General features: G+C 47.3%; 1 protein-coding gene across 2 annotated transcripts in view; it reads right to left on the bottom strand.

Moving 5' to 3' along the window:
• Positions 1-14,156, bottom strand: part of USP42 (ubiquitin specific peptidase 42) — a 137,791-nt gene that overhangs the window by 12,056 nt on the left and 111,579 nt on the right. For both annotated transcript variants that reach the window (XM_082261879.1, XM_082261880.1), the window contains one exon: positions 5,552-6,234. In XM_082261879.1, coding sequence (XP_082118005.1) covers positions 5,552-6,234 — 683 coding nt within the window. The remainder of the gene's footprint in view (positions 1-5,551; positions 6,235-14,156) is intronic.

Genomic DNA, 14,156 nt, shown 5'->3' with positions numbered 1-14,156 from the left:
TGCCAATTCTCCACACCCGGAATGTGAACTGCCGAAATCGCTGGGACATGAGTCTCGGCCCAAGACAGAATGCTGGTCACTTCCCGGGCCACCCGGGCACTCCTGGTGCCCCCTTGGTGGTTGATGTAAGCCACCGCGGTGGCATTGTCCGTCTGTACCCGTAAAGGACGGCCCTGAAGTCTATCCGACCACTGGAAGAGACACAGTTTGATCGCTCTCAATTCCAATATGTTGATCGGAAGGGAGGATTCCTCCTCCGACCAAGTGCCCTGGGCAGACAGGTTGCCCAGGACGCCACCCCAACCTGATAGGCTGGCATCCGTGGTAATTACCGTCCACAGTAACGGTCGGAAGGATTTACCTTCCAACACAGCCGGGGACTGAAGCCACCACAGAAGATCCATTCTGGTCTGGCAACTCAACGACACACTCAGATCCAGGGACTGAGGCAGTCTGTCCAACCTGGCCAGGATCTCCGCTTGGAGAGATCGCGTGTGAAACTGAGCAAATGGTATCGCCTCGAAGGCTGACACCATCAACCCCAGGGACCGCATGCAGGTCCGGAGTGACGAGACTTCGTTGTCCCTGAGGGACCTGATCTCGTTCCGTAGGGTCCAGAGCTTGTCCTCCAGCAGAAACACCTTTGCTTGAGCAGAGTCCAGAACTATTCCCAAATAGGGAAGACGAACCGAAGGAGACAATGTCGACTTCTGAACGTTGATGGTCCAACTGAACTCCTGGAGCGTCTGTACCGTTGTTGACAGATCGCGCAACAGGCTCTGGCTGGCACTCGATCTTAACAGGAGATCGTCCAGATATCCCAAGACCGCAATGCCCTGTGCTCGCAACAGGCCCAGAACAGGCGCCAGCACTTTGGTAAAAACTCTTGGAGCCAAGCGAGACCAAAAGGTAAACGATACGAACTGATAGTGGTCCTCCGAGATGGCGAATCGGAGGTACCTCTGATGACCCTCGAAAATGGGGACGTGCAGGTACACATCCTTCAGGTCGATAGAAGCCAGGAATTCCCCTGGACTCAGGGAGGCCACCACCGAACGGAGAGATTCCATGCGGAACTTTCGAACTTACACCAAGCGGTTCAGAGCTTTTAGGTCCAGAATCGAAAGCACCTTGCCCTCCTTTCTGGGTACAGTGAACAGATTCGAGAAGAACCCCCGAAATCTGTCCCGATGAGGCACCGGGACAGCCACCCCCTGGGCAAGGAGGTCCTGCACCGCTCGATGCAGGTCTCGTAAACGCTCTGGGGTCAAATTAAGATTTGAGGGAAAGAATCTGTCCACCAGCCGCGAAAGGAATTCGATCTTGTATCCTGATCGAATGATTTCCTGAACCCACCTGTCCAGAATTCGGAGCAGCCAAGGTTGGAGGAAACCGTGCAAACGTCACCCCACCCCTGAAACGGGTGAGGGCGCCCCTTCACGCAGAGGCGGACTGAGCCGCCGCACCGGCGTGGCGGGATTTTTGTTTGCCCGCCCAGGGCTTCCTCTGGCCACCTTGGCCCTTGAAAGGTTTGCCCTTGTTCTGTGCCTTGAAGGCACGAAAGGACCCCTGATTAGGTCTAAAGGCGGGACCCGATTACCGCGAAAAGACTCGTTCTTCGGATTCTGGGGCAACAAAGTGCTCTTGCCCCCAGTGACTCCTTTAACCAAAGTATCCAGGGCCTCCCCAAAAAGGCGAGACCCCGCATAAGGAAAATCAGCCACCGTTTTCCGTGATGTCTGGTCAGCCGACCAGCTCTTCAACCAGATTAGGTGACGGTTAAGCACCGCGACACTGGACAGGCGCGCAGCCAAAAGGGCCTCATTCAAGGCCGCATCGCACAAATACATGACCCCTTAATGAATTTGGTCCACCATCTCCAGCGTAGCAGGGGGTGCAGAATCAGTCACGAGAGTGCGTCTAAGCACCTTAGTCCAATCCGCCACCGCCTGAGCCACCATGACAGAGGCGAAAATAGGTTTTAGCATGGAACCTGCCACCATGTAAGCATGGCGGGCAAGGGATTCCAACCTCCTGTCCGTAGGATCCCGGAACACCGGGGAATCTTCAGTGGGAACCAGGGTGGCCTTGTTTAATACGGCCACAGTGTGATCCACCTGGGGAGCCACACACCAGCGTGAATCCGTAGGAGACGCAAAGGGGTACAGCAGTTAAGAAACCGTTTAGGCACCATGAAGGGGCGTTTCAAGCTGCGCCATTGTTCATTCACCGTGTGGGAAAAACCTGCGCCGTCTTGCGGGTCCTATGTGTACCAAAAGAGGACAATGCCCGGAGGATTGGGCTCATCCTCCAAATGTAGTGTTTCCTTTACAGAAAGAATTAACGCATCCATAGCTACGCATTCTTCAGGTGACCCAGGGGGAGAATCATCTACCCCCTCCACCTCCGCCTCCCTAGCCCCCGTCCCTAGTGGGTCTTGAGAAGAGCGAGACCCCGAAAGGGGCACGCCACCTACAGCAACCACATCACCTTCTGAATCAGAAGAGAAAGAGATCCTAGACCTTTTCCTAGCAGCCCGTTCAGTCATCAGCACCTCCATGTTGGACACTAAAGTTGCCACCACAGCAGCCAAATTAGTCAGGGCGGGGGATTCAGAAGAACTGGGGTCCCCCACCAAGGCTGGAGGGAATTTGCTGTCCTGAGATTCCATTGCAGAAAATTAATTTTCCCAAGGCATTGGCCCTTTAAGACCGCCGCGGACCCCACAGCACACCGCTAAATAGACTGTGTGCACAGCCCCCCCCCCCCCCGCAGGGACAAAACTGAGCCAGAAAGGATAAAACAGAGGAATATGGAAAGGACAGTCTGCAGAGCCCCACAGAGTGTTACCACACCGATCGCTGCTCCAGAGGAAAAGGAAGCGAGGTCGCCAGAGACTGAACTATAAGCTGCAGGCTAATGGAAAATGGCTGCCCATAGGAAGTAATGGGAGGCTGCGGCAAGATGGCCGCTGACACGTGCACAGAAACGTTCTGTTGCCACACACAAGATGCGCCGGAGGGCGCCAAAATCACTACATAGAAAGCTGTGTAAAAAGCCCATAGTGAAGCCAGACATGCTGCCCACACCCAAAATGGCGGACCGGCGGTTTTCAACCCGCAGCGGCCGCCGCACACACTGTCTGCACCTCCAAAACACCGAAGTGACACAGGAGAGGGGCCCCCAAGCACACACAGCGCCAGCAGTAAAAACAAAAGACCCCCGCAGGGATCGCATCAGGGAGCCCCAACACACAGACATGAGGGGATACCACAGCACACAGGACTGCCAGCCCCAGACAGAGGCCCCACACAGAGAGTACTTACCTGTACCGGATGGCGTGGGGTGCATCTTATCAAAAACGGAAAACCGCTGCCCTCAGATGACAAGGGATGCCGTCAGCCAAAACGCAGGACACCACAGAATACGGATAAACCGCAGATGTGTCCAGTGAGGTAGCCACCGCACAGGCTGCATCCCTGCGAATAGGGATGGGTCGTTCGCAATGCCAGGGCGAACACATGGCTGAACGCTCGATGGCGGGCTGGGGATCCATCTGACCCTCTGCCCTGGAGAACCAGGGCGACCAGTCCGATTCCCAGCTCCGTAAAATCCATCTTCTTCCGAAGATCTGACTAAACTAAAGCTGACAAAATAAACAGCTAGTAAAGCAAAGAAAAAAATGAAATTTTTGCAATTAAAAATCATAAAAAAAGATTAGAAGGCTGAGACTGTAGCCCCAGCACAGGAAAGCCTATCTACTCCTAAAGTTAGGCAGAAGACAAACTGAGTTGGGATGGCTTACTGCAGGGGGGTATTGACCAGTGGGACAGCCCCCATGGGTGTGTCTATGTTAATGCTTTTTTTTTTTAACAAGTCTTATGCCTAGCTACTCCTGTGGAGAGTAAGTCAATACCTATTGGTGAAGACTGTATGAGTGGGCGGCAATTGTCGGATGACGTAAGAGAAATTACTTTTTTTGCAAAAAACGATCTTACCATGCTACAGCATGGCGATAGAACAATTTAATGCTGGACCTGAATGGGTTACCCTCGCCATAGATGTGAACCCTCTGCCACCAACCCATGTATAAGTTGGCGAGAGAGTTAGCCCATAGATGCACCACACTGTTGGCGATAATAAACCCCATCAAAAGAAAATAAATTGTGTGCGAGAAAGTAACCTAAAGAGTCCAAAATTAATTCACTTAGGATGCATGAAAGGCCACTCTATCTGTCCAAATAAAACAACTTCATTCAGGCCCAACCCGTGCAGTATGCATGAATAGAGGCTGGACACGTCACATGTGACCCAAATGAAACCATCCTGCCGTTGAAAAGTGTCCATAATGTCTAACAAATTCTTAGTGTCTTATTGGCCAATTCTCTAACCAGATGTTGTAATTGACTGTCAAGCCACTGTCCAAGCCGTTCATTGAGGGAGTCTACTCCTGATATGATAGGTCTTCCCACAAGGGGATTTAACCCCTTATGGGTTTTAGGAAGATGATGAAATATTGCCATCACAGAATACTGTGGAATCAATATCTCCCCCTCCTCTGTAGGGAGAACTCCTGATCTTACACCCCTCTTCACTAGCAAGCTCAACTTTTCTTTATATGACTTGGTGGGATCACTTTTCAATGCCTCATATGTGGCGCCATTTGAGAATTGTCTCAATGCCCCATCTCTATAATGTGTCTATATCTCTATGATGCATCCTATACTACAATCAGCCCCCCTTTATCAGAGTTTCTGATTATGTCAGGATCTTAACTGAGTATAAGTAATGATTAACGCTCACCAGAGGGGAGATTGTCCTTTACCTTTTATGTTACTGTCATACCTGTGACGTGATTCTAATACTTCAATAAAGTTACCAAGGAGTGCAGCAATATTCCAGATCTCTTTTCTGACTGTTTTTCACTAGTTTTGCATTTGGCTGGGGTCAGTGTCACTACTGGTGGCATGGGGCGATACCTGGACCCTATAGAGGTTGCACAGGCAGTCCAACTCCTCCAGGATGGCACATCAATACGTGCCAGAAGGTTTGCTGTGTCTCCCAGCAAAGTCTTAAGAGCATGGAGGAGATTCCAGGACACAGGCAGTTAACTCTAGGAGAGCTGGACATAGCCGTAAAAGGTCCTTAACCCATCAGCAGGACAGGTATCTGCTCCTTAGTACAAAGGGGGAACAGGATGGGCATTGCCAGAGCCCTACAAAATGACCTCCAGCAGGCCACTGGTGTGAATGTCTCTGACCAATCAGAAACAGATTTCATGAGGGTAGCCTGAGGTCCCCTAGTGAGCCCTGTGCTCACTGCCAGGCACCATGGAGCTCGCTTGCCATATATATATATATATATATACACATACACACACACACACACACACACAATAAAAAAAAAAATATATATATATATATATATATATATATATATATATATATATATATATATATATCTCACATAAAAACAACATTTTGGCTAGAATCCTACTTTAAAAAATGAATTAGTACAACACGGCAAAGCATTTTGGATCATTTATCCTTACCACGTGGCCAGTCGGAAGGTGAGCGGTTGTGATTGGCCTGGCGTTTAAAGCCACGTTCGTAGTCGTCCTCTCCTGAGCTGCCATCATGGTATTTTTTTTTTTTTGAGCTTCCATAATCTTGATGGTAGTTGGAGTAACCGTTAGGTTTTCTGTGGTGGTAGGGCTCAAAGTTACGTGAATAAAAGGAAGAGTGATGGTTGTATTTGAAGTTATAGCCATGATCACGTCCCCTGCTGTGGTTGGCCCATCCTGATTTGTAGTCTTTGCAGGCCCAATTGTCCCTATCATAATGCCCTCGATCCCTATAAGGAGAATAATGTCTTCTGTGTTTCTCCCTGCTTCTTGATCGGTCCCTTTTAGAATGGGAATATGAAAAGCGATCTCCAGTTCTCCCTCTGCTTCTAGAGCGCTGCCTGTCATAGTCTCTGTGTTTGTAGTGTCCACTACTGGAGTAATCCCTGTGTCTGTATTCCCTACCCGACAACCTATACCGGTCATATTTGGATCTGTCAAAGCTTTGTGAGCGTCGATCACCGTTCCTTTTGTAGTCTTCTGAGGATCCAGAAGACTGTGGTAATGACTTGCTCTCTGCAATGTTCTCAGTGTCCATTAACCTGATGCTAGCCTCCTCGTTTGGTAGGATTTCTGGTTTTAGCACAGCCTTTTCGGTTTGCAGCAGGGGTCTAAAAAAAAAAAAAAAAAAAAAAAAAAAAGAAAAAGAAAGAATTATGGTTCTGAATTATTTCAACGTAATAGATCAGTCAATCCAAAAGGGACATTTCAGATATGGGTATACAGTTGTGCTCATAAGTTTACATACACTGGCAGAATGTATTATTTGTTGGCCATTTTTCCGAGAATATGAATAACACAAAAACTTTTCTTTCACTCATGGTTAGTGTTTGGCTGATGTCATTTATTAACTACCTCAATACTGGGCACTTAAACCCCCTTCCTTCCCAGACCAATTTTCAGCTTTTAGCGCTGTTGCATTTTGAATGACAATTGCGCGGTCATGCAACACTGTACCTAAACCAAATTTATGTCATTTTTTCCCCACAAATAGAGCTTTCTTTTGGTGGTATTTGATCACCGCCAGGTTTTTTCTTTTTTGGTGCACAAATAAAAAAAGACCGAAAAGTTTGAAAAAAAAAAAGTTTTTTTGTTTAGGTTATAAAATTTTGTAAATGGATAAGTTTTTTCCTGCACTGATGAGCACTGATGACACCGCACTGACAGGCACTGATGAGGAGACACTGTTGGGGTGGCACGGATATGCAGCACTGATGGGCACTGATAGGTAGCACTGATATGCAGCACTGATGGGCACTGATATGTGGCACTGATAGATAGCACTGATATGCAGCATTGGTGGGCACTGATAGGCAGCGCTGATGGGCGGCACTGATGGGCACTGATAGGCGGCACTGATGGGCGGCACTGATGGGCAATAATGGGCACTGGTGGGCGGCACTGAAAGATGGCAATAACGGGCACTGGTGGGCAGCACTGATAGATGGCATTGGTGGGCAGCACTGATAGGGGGGCACCACTGGCAGGCTCTCTGAGCCCTGTTTGCCATCCCTGGTGGTCATGGTGGGCATCCCTGGTGGTCATGGGTGGGCATCCCTGGTGGCTCTAGTGGCATCCCCTCCCCCCAGGGCTGCACTGGTAATCAATCATCTGATTACCAGCACAGACCCCCCCTGTGATCAGTGAGTAATTAGAAATACTCACTGATCACCCCGGCTGCAGAATCGATCCTCTGATCTTCTCCTCACTGACAGGATCTGTCAGGAGGAGAAGAGATTGAAGCCGTTACAACGGCTGTATTGACATTACATGACGGCTGTGATTGGTCACAGCCGTCATGTGATCAGGAGGGCCAATCACAGGGCCCTCCTGCCGAGTCTTGTTGCTCTGTGTCCTAGGGACACAAGCACATCGAGATCGCGCCGCTGCGCATGCCCGCGGCGGCGCGATCTCTCTCCTTCTGAAGGACGTTCCGGAACGTCCATTCAGAAGGACGAGACTCCCACCCGGCCGTATATGTACTATGGCCCGGGTGGGAGGTGGTTAATCAACTGTGTTTACTCTTTTTGAATCGTAACAACAGAAATTGCCCAAATGACCCTGATCAAAAGTTTACATACCCTGGTGATTTTGGCCTGATAACATGCACACAAGTTGACACAAAGGGGTTGTAATGGCTTTTAAAGGCAACCATCCTCACCTGTGATCTGTTTGCTTGTAATTAGTGTGTGTGCATAAAAGGCCAATGAGTTTCTGGACTCCTGACAGACCCTTGAATCTTTCCTCTAGTGCTGACGTTTCAGGATTTTGAGTCATGGGGAAAGCAAAAGAATTGTCAAAGGATCTGCGGCAAAAGGTAGTTGAACTGTAGAATACAGGAAAGGGATATAAAAAGATATCCAAGGAATTGACCGTTAGGAAGGTTAGTGGGATGAGTGTCAGGGAGGCCAGCCCTGAGTTGGTACACCCTAACAAATTTGCCACATTGCAGGTTGAGGGGGCTATCAGCTGGAGAAGAGGCCCTCCCCCAGCTGCCAGGGGAGGGGCGGCTCCAGGAAGAAGGGGGGCGTTGACTCAGGAAAGGTTAGACAGGTTGTGGTAGTTGGGGACTCAATTAACAAGAGGACAGAGAGGGCAATCTGTAAAAAAGATCTCGGTAGCCGAACAGTTTGTTGTTTACCGGGCGCCCGCGTTCGGCACATTGCAGATCTGGCAGACAGATTATTGTGCGGGGCTGGGGATGACCCAGCGGTCATGGTGCATGTGGGCACTAATGACAAAGTAAAAGGAAGCTGAGGATCCTAAAGAACGATTTCAGGGACTTAGGTAATAGATTGAGGAATAGGACCTCCAAGGTGGTTTTCTCTGAAATACTGCCTGTACCTCGAGCCACACAAGAGAGGCAGAAGGAGATTAGGGAACTTAACAAGTGGCTGAGGAATTGGTGTAGGAAGGAGGGGTTTGGGTTCCTGGAGAACTGGGCTGACTTCTCAGTCGGCTACCGGCTCTTTAGTAAGGATGGGCTGCACCTTAATGGGGACGGTGCAGCTCTTTTGGGGAGAAAGATGGCCACCAAGTTGGAGGGGCTTTTAAACTAGGAGACGGGGGGAGGGCTCAGAAGTAGAGTCAGTCAGGAGGGAGCCAGCCAGTAGTAGCTAGTAGAGTCAGCCAGGAGCCTAGCTAATAAAATGGTTGAGTTGGAAATGTTAGTACATGAGGATGACATAGAACTTGTGGGAATAACGGAGACTTGGTTCGACCCCTCACATGACTAGCTGGCCAATATCCAGGGGTATTCGGTGTACCGGAAGGACAGGGTAGGAAAAAGAGGGGGAGGGGTATGTCTCTATGTCAAGAACAATGTAAAGGTGATAGAGAGGAGTGACATTACGGATGGGATGAGCATGGATTTAGAATCTGTGTGGGTAGAACTCCATAGGGAAGGAGAAAAGAGAAAAGTAATTGTGAGGGTTTGCTATAGGCCACCTAAACAAGAGGAGGAGATAGAGCTGGAATTTTTAGCACTACTGGGTAAAGTGGCAAAACTGGGATCAGTCATTATATTGGGGGACTTCAATTATCCCGACATTGACTGGGAAGAGGGGACTAGACACTCACAGAAGGCCCGTCTATTCACGGAAACCTTACAGGACACCTACATGTCAGTTGGTGGATTCGCCTACTAGAGAAAACGCAGTCCTGGATCTATTGATCACTAATGACCCAGACCTAATCTCGGAGGTAGTAGTCCAGGACAACCTGGGCTCTAGCAATCACAGGATGATCACATTTAGTGTAAATAACAATATAACAAGGCAAGTGGGGAACATAAGAACCCTAAACTTCAGAAGGGCAAACTTTCCAAAATTGTGCTCATTGATGGAAAGGGTAAACTGGGACCAAACCCTGGGATCACTGACCACAGAGGAAAAATGGGAATGCTTTAGGAACATATTAAGCAAATGCATCTTGCAGTGCATTCCTATGGGAAATACATTTAGAAGAGACAAAGCCAAACTTGGCTGGCTAAACCGTAGCGTTAAAAAAACTTATTAGGGGAAAAAAATTGGCCTTCAGGAAATATGAAGCAGAGGGCACAGTATCGGCTTTCGAGCAATACAAGGAGGCAAATAAGAAAAGTAAACACGAAATCAAGATGGCTAAAATCAACTTTGAGAGACAAATAGCGGAGGATAGTAAAAAAAAACCCAAAGAAATTCTTTAAATATATCAACAGCAAAAAAACTAGCGCAGAGCATATTGCACACATAATTAACAATGATGGGAGGATGGTTACAGAGGACACTGAAAAAGCAACTGTGCTGAATGCTTTTTTCTCGTCAGTCTTTACGCAGGAAAAGGAGGGGTACACTGACCATGACTGTATGGTTAGTAGTAATACACAGGACTTGCCACTATGGCTAACAGAGGGTGAAATCAGGGAAAGGCTGGATAAACTTAACACAAACAAATCACCAGGCCCGGATGGCGTACATCCGAGAGTACTCAAAGAACTCAGTAAGGTTATATCTAGACCACTGTTCCTGATCTTTGCTGACAGTATTGGGACAGGAGATGTACCAGGGGATTGGAGGAAAGCTAATGTGATTCCGATTTTCAAAAAGGGGCAGAGGCATATCCCGGGAAATTATAGGCCTGTCAGTTTGACATCGATAGTATGTAAACTTCTGGAGGGGATGATAAGGGACTATATCGTAGAGTTTGCTAAAGACAATATCATCAGCAGTAATCAGCACGGGTTTACAAATGGGTGTTCTTGTCAAACCAATCTCTTAACATTCTACGAGGAGGTGAGCTGTGAGCTAGATAAGGGCAGACCAGTGGATGTGGTGTACCTGGATTTCGCTAAGGCGTTTGATACAGTTCCCCACAAGCGCTTAATTTATAAAATAAGGTCTGCAGGTATCGACAGCGGGGTTTGCTCTTGGATACGGAGCTGGCAAAGAGGGCGTGTCCAAAGGGTGGTAGTAAACAGCGCATACTCAGACTGGTCTGAGGTAGTAAGCGGGGTCCCCCAGGGCTCTGTCCTGGGACCAACCTTGTTCAATTTATTCATAAACAGCATTGAGGACGGGATCAGTAGTTCAATATCAGTTTTTGCAGATGACACAAAATTGGCCAGGGCAATAACTGTACAGCATGAAGCAGATATCCTACAGAATGACCTGGACAAAATAATGGAGTGGGCAACGACATGGCAAATGAGGTTTAACGTGGAGAAGTAAGGTTTTGCACTTGGGGACTAAAAACATAAAAAGACAATACACATTAGGAGGGGAACCCATGGGGGAATCAAAAATGGAGAAAGATCTGGGAGTCTTGGTTGATAGATTAGGCAACAGCATGCAATGTCAAACGGCAGCTGCCAAAGCCAGCAGAATATTAGCATGCATAAAGAAAGGGATGTATTCCAGAGATAAGACTATAATCCTTCCACTTTATAAAACTCTGGTCCGACCGCATCTGGAGTATGCTGTCCAGTTCTGGTCGCCAATCCTCAGGAGGGATGTGTTGGAGCTGGAGAGAGTCCAGAGAAGGGCAACTAAACCGATTAGGGGATTGGAGGACCTTAACTATGAAGAGCGCCTGCAATCGCTCGATTTATTCTCCCTGGAGAAGAGACGCCTGAGGGGGGACATGATAGCAATTTATAAATATATCAATGGGGATCTCAGCTTAGAAAAAAAGCTGTTCAGTCAAAGGGATTGCATGAGGACAAGAGGGCATACAATGCGATTAGAGGAGAAGCGTTTTAACCTCAGGCAACGTGGGGGGTTCTATACGGTTAGGGCTACAAGATTGTGGAATTCTCTACCACAAGAAGTGGTTTCTGCGGGAAGTAAGGTGGCTTTCAAAAGACTCTTAGACGCGCATCTCAAGGATGAGGACATTAAGGGCTATGTGAGATGATTACAGCCACACACACCTACACAGGTTGAACTGGATGGACTATTGTCTTTATTCAACCTCACCTACTATGTAACTATGAGAATGCCAATCAGCAGTGTTCAAACTCTAATCAATAAGTGGAAAATGGGGGGTTCTGCTGAAACCAAACCACGGTCGGGTGGCAGACCAACTAAAATTTTAGCCACAACTGCCAGGAAAATTGTTCAGGATGCAAAGAAAAGCTCACAAAATAACTTCAGGTGAAATACAGGACTCTCTGAAAACATGTGTGCTGTTTCAAGATGCACAATAAGGAGGCACTTGAAGAAAGATGGGCTGCATGGTCAAGTTGCTAGAAGAAAGCCATTACTACGCAAATGCCACAAAATATCCCGCTTACAATACGCCAAACAGCACAGAGACAAGCCTCAAACTTTCTAGCACAAAGTCATTTGGAGTGATGAGACCAAAATTGAGCTTTTTGGCAACAACCATAAACGCTACATTTGGAGAGGAGTCAACAAGGCCTATGATGAAAGGTACACAATTCCTACTGTGAAACGTGGAGGTGGATCGCTGATGTTTTGGGGATGTGTGAGCTACAAAGGCACAGGAAATTTGGTTGATGGCAAGATGAATGCAGTACGTTATCAAAAAATACTAGAGGAAAAATAAGATTTTTTGTAAGATCTTACTGTAAAACCTTTTTCTCTGATGTCCATTGACCGGCGCAGCCTCATCTTCATGAGCTGTGTGGGTTATGCTGCCACCTGCACGAGTAGTCTAGGCAGTACGTTGGTACAAAGTTTTTACATATACACGCCCACGGGGCTGTGCCTCCAGACATAACCCTCACAGACACAGCCCAGCACATCAGTTTAGTTGCAAGCAGTGAAGCAAAAAAAAAAAAAAAAATCCCCATCAGAGGGGCGGGGTGAGGCGTCTGTCAATGGACATCAGAGAAAAAGATTTTACGGTAAGATCTTACAAAAATCGTATTTTCTCTATCATCCACTGACAGACACAACCTCATCTTCATGAGCTGTATGGGACGTCCCAAAGCAGTATAGGCATGAGGGGTGGGAAAAACTCAACCAGAAAGTAAAGTAAACTCCTAGCCAACTGGGTAACAAAGCTCAACCAAAACATGAGCTCACCCAGGGAAAAGACCCACAAGAGAATAAGAAAAAAACTTTTCTTATGAAAGAGCAGGCTGCAAAACCTTGCTGCCAAAAGAAGCATCCGAAGAAGCCACCAAATCCACCCTGTAAAATTTGGTAATGGTGTGCACAGATGACCAAGTTGCTGCCTTACAAACTAGTACGACCGAGGCCTGATGGCGAAAAGCCCAAGAGGAACTCAGCGCTCCAGTAGAATGAGCCTTCACAGGGAAAGGAGGAACCTAATCCTTGAGTGAATAAGCCCGAACAACCGTCTGCCTGATCCATCTCGAAATGGTCGCAGCGGACGCAGCCAAACCTTTGTGAGGACCGTCCGTAAGGACAGCGAGTCCGATTTTCTAATGGATTCCGTAACCGTCAGATAAACCCTTATCGCCCAAACCACATCCAAAAGAGTGCAAGGCGATTTCCTTGGGATGTTTAGGCTTAGGACATAAGGAAGACAACACAATGTCTTCATTAAGGTGAAAATTGGACACCACCTTAGGGAGAAAAGACGGTTTTAGCCAGAGGATCACTTACAGTCAGGTCCATAAATAAATATTCTAATCTTTTTTGGTTCTATACACCACCACAATAGATTTGAAATGAAACAAACAAGATGTGCTTTAACTGCAGACTTTCAGCTTTAATTTGAGGGTATTTACATCCAAATCAGGTGAACGGTGTAGGAATTAAAACAGTTTGTATATGTGCCTCACACTTTTTAAGGGACCAAAAGTAATGGGACAGATTAACAATCATAAATCAAACTTTCACTTAATACTTGGTTGCAAATCCTTTGCAGTCAAATACAGCCTGAAGTCTGGAACGCATAGACATCACCAGACACTGGGTTTCATACCTGGTGATGCTCTGCCAGGCCTCTACTGCAACTGTCTTCAGTTCCTGTGTGTTCGTGGGGCATTTTTCCTTCAGTTTTTTCTTCAGCAAGTGAAATGCATGCTTAATCGGATTCAGGTCAGGTGATTGACTTGGCCATTGCAGAACATTCCAATTTTCCCTTAAAAAACTCTTTGGTTGCTTTTGCAGTATGCTTAGGGTCATTGTTCTTCTGCACTGTGAAGCGCCGTTCAATGAGTTCTGAAGCATTTGGCTGAATAGGAGCAGATAATATTGCCCGAAACACTTCAGAATTCATCCTGCTGCTTTTGCTTTTGTCAGCAGTCACATCATCAATAAATACAAGAGAACCAGTTCCATTGGCAGCCATACATGCCCACGCCATGAAACTACCACCACCATGTTTCACGGATGCGGTGGTATGCTTTGGATCATGAGCAATTCCATTCCTTCACCATACTCTTCTCTTTCCATCACTCTGGTACAAGTTAATCTTGGTCTCAACTGTCCATAGAATGTTGTTCTAGAACTGTGAAGGCTTTTTTAGATGTTTGGCAAACTCTAATCTGGCTTTCCTGTTTTTGAGGCTCACCAATGGTTTACATCTTGTGGTGAACCCTCTGTATTCACTCTGGTGA

Source organism: Pelophylax lessonae (assembly GCF_965119305.1).
Source record: "Pelophylax lessonae genome assembly, chromosome: 6".
Lineage (NCBI taxonomy): Eukaryota > Metazoa > Chordata > Amphibia > Anura > Ranidae > Pelophylax > Pelophylax lessonae.
Note: the sequence above shows the minus strand (reverse complement) of the source record. Positions and strands in the feature narration are given on the sequence as shown.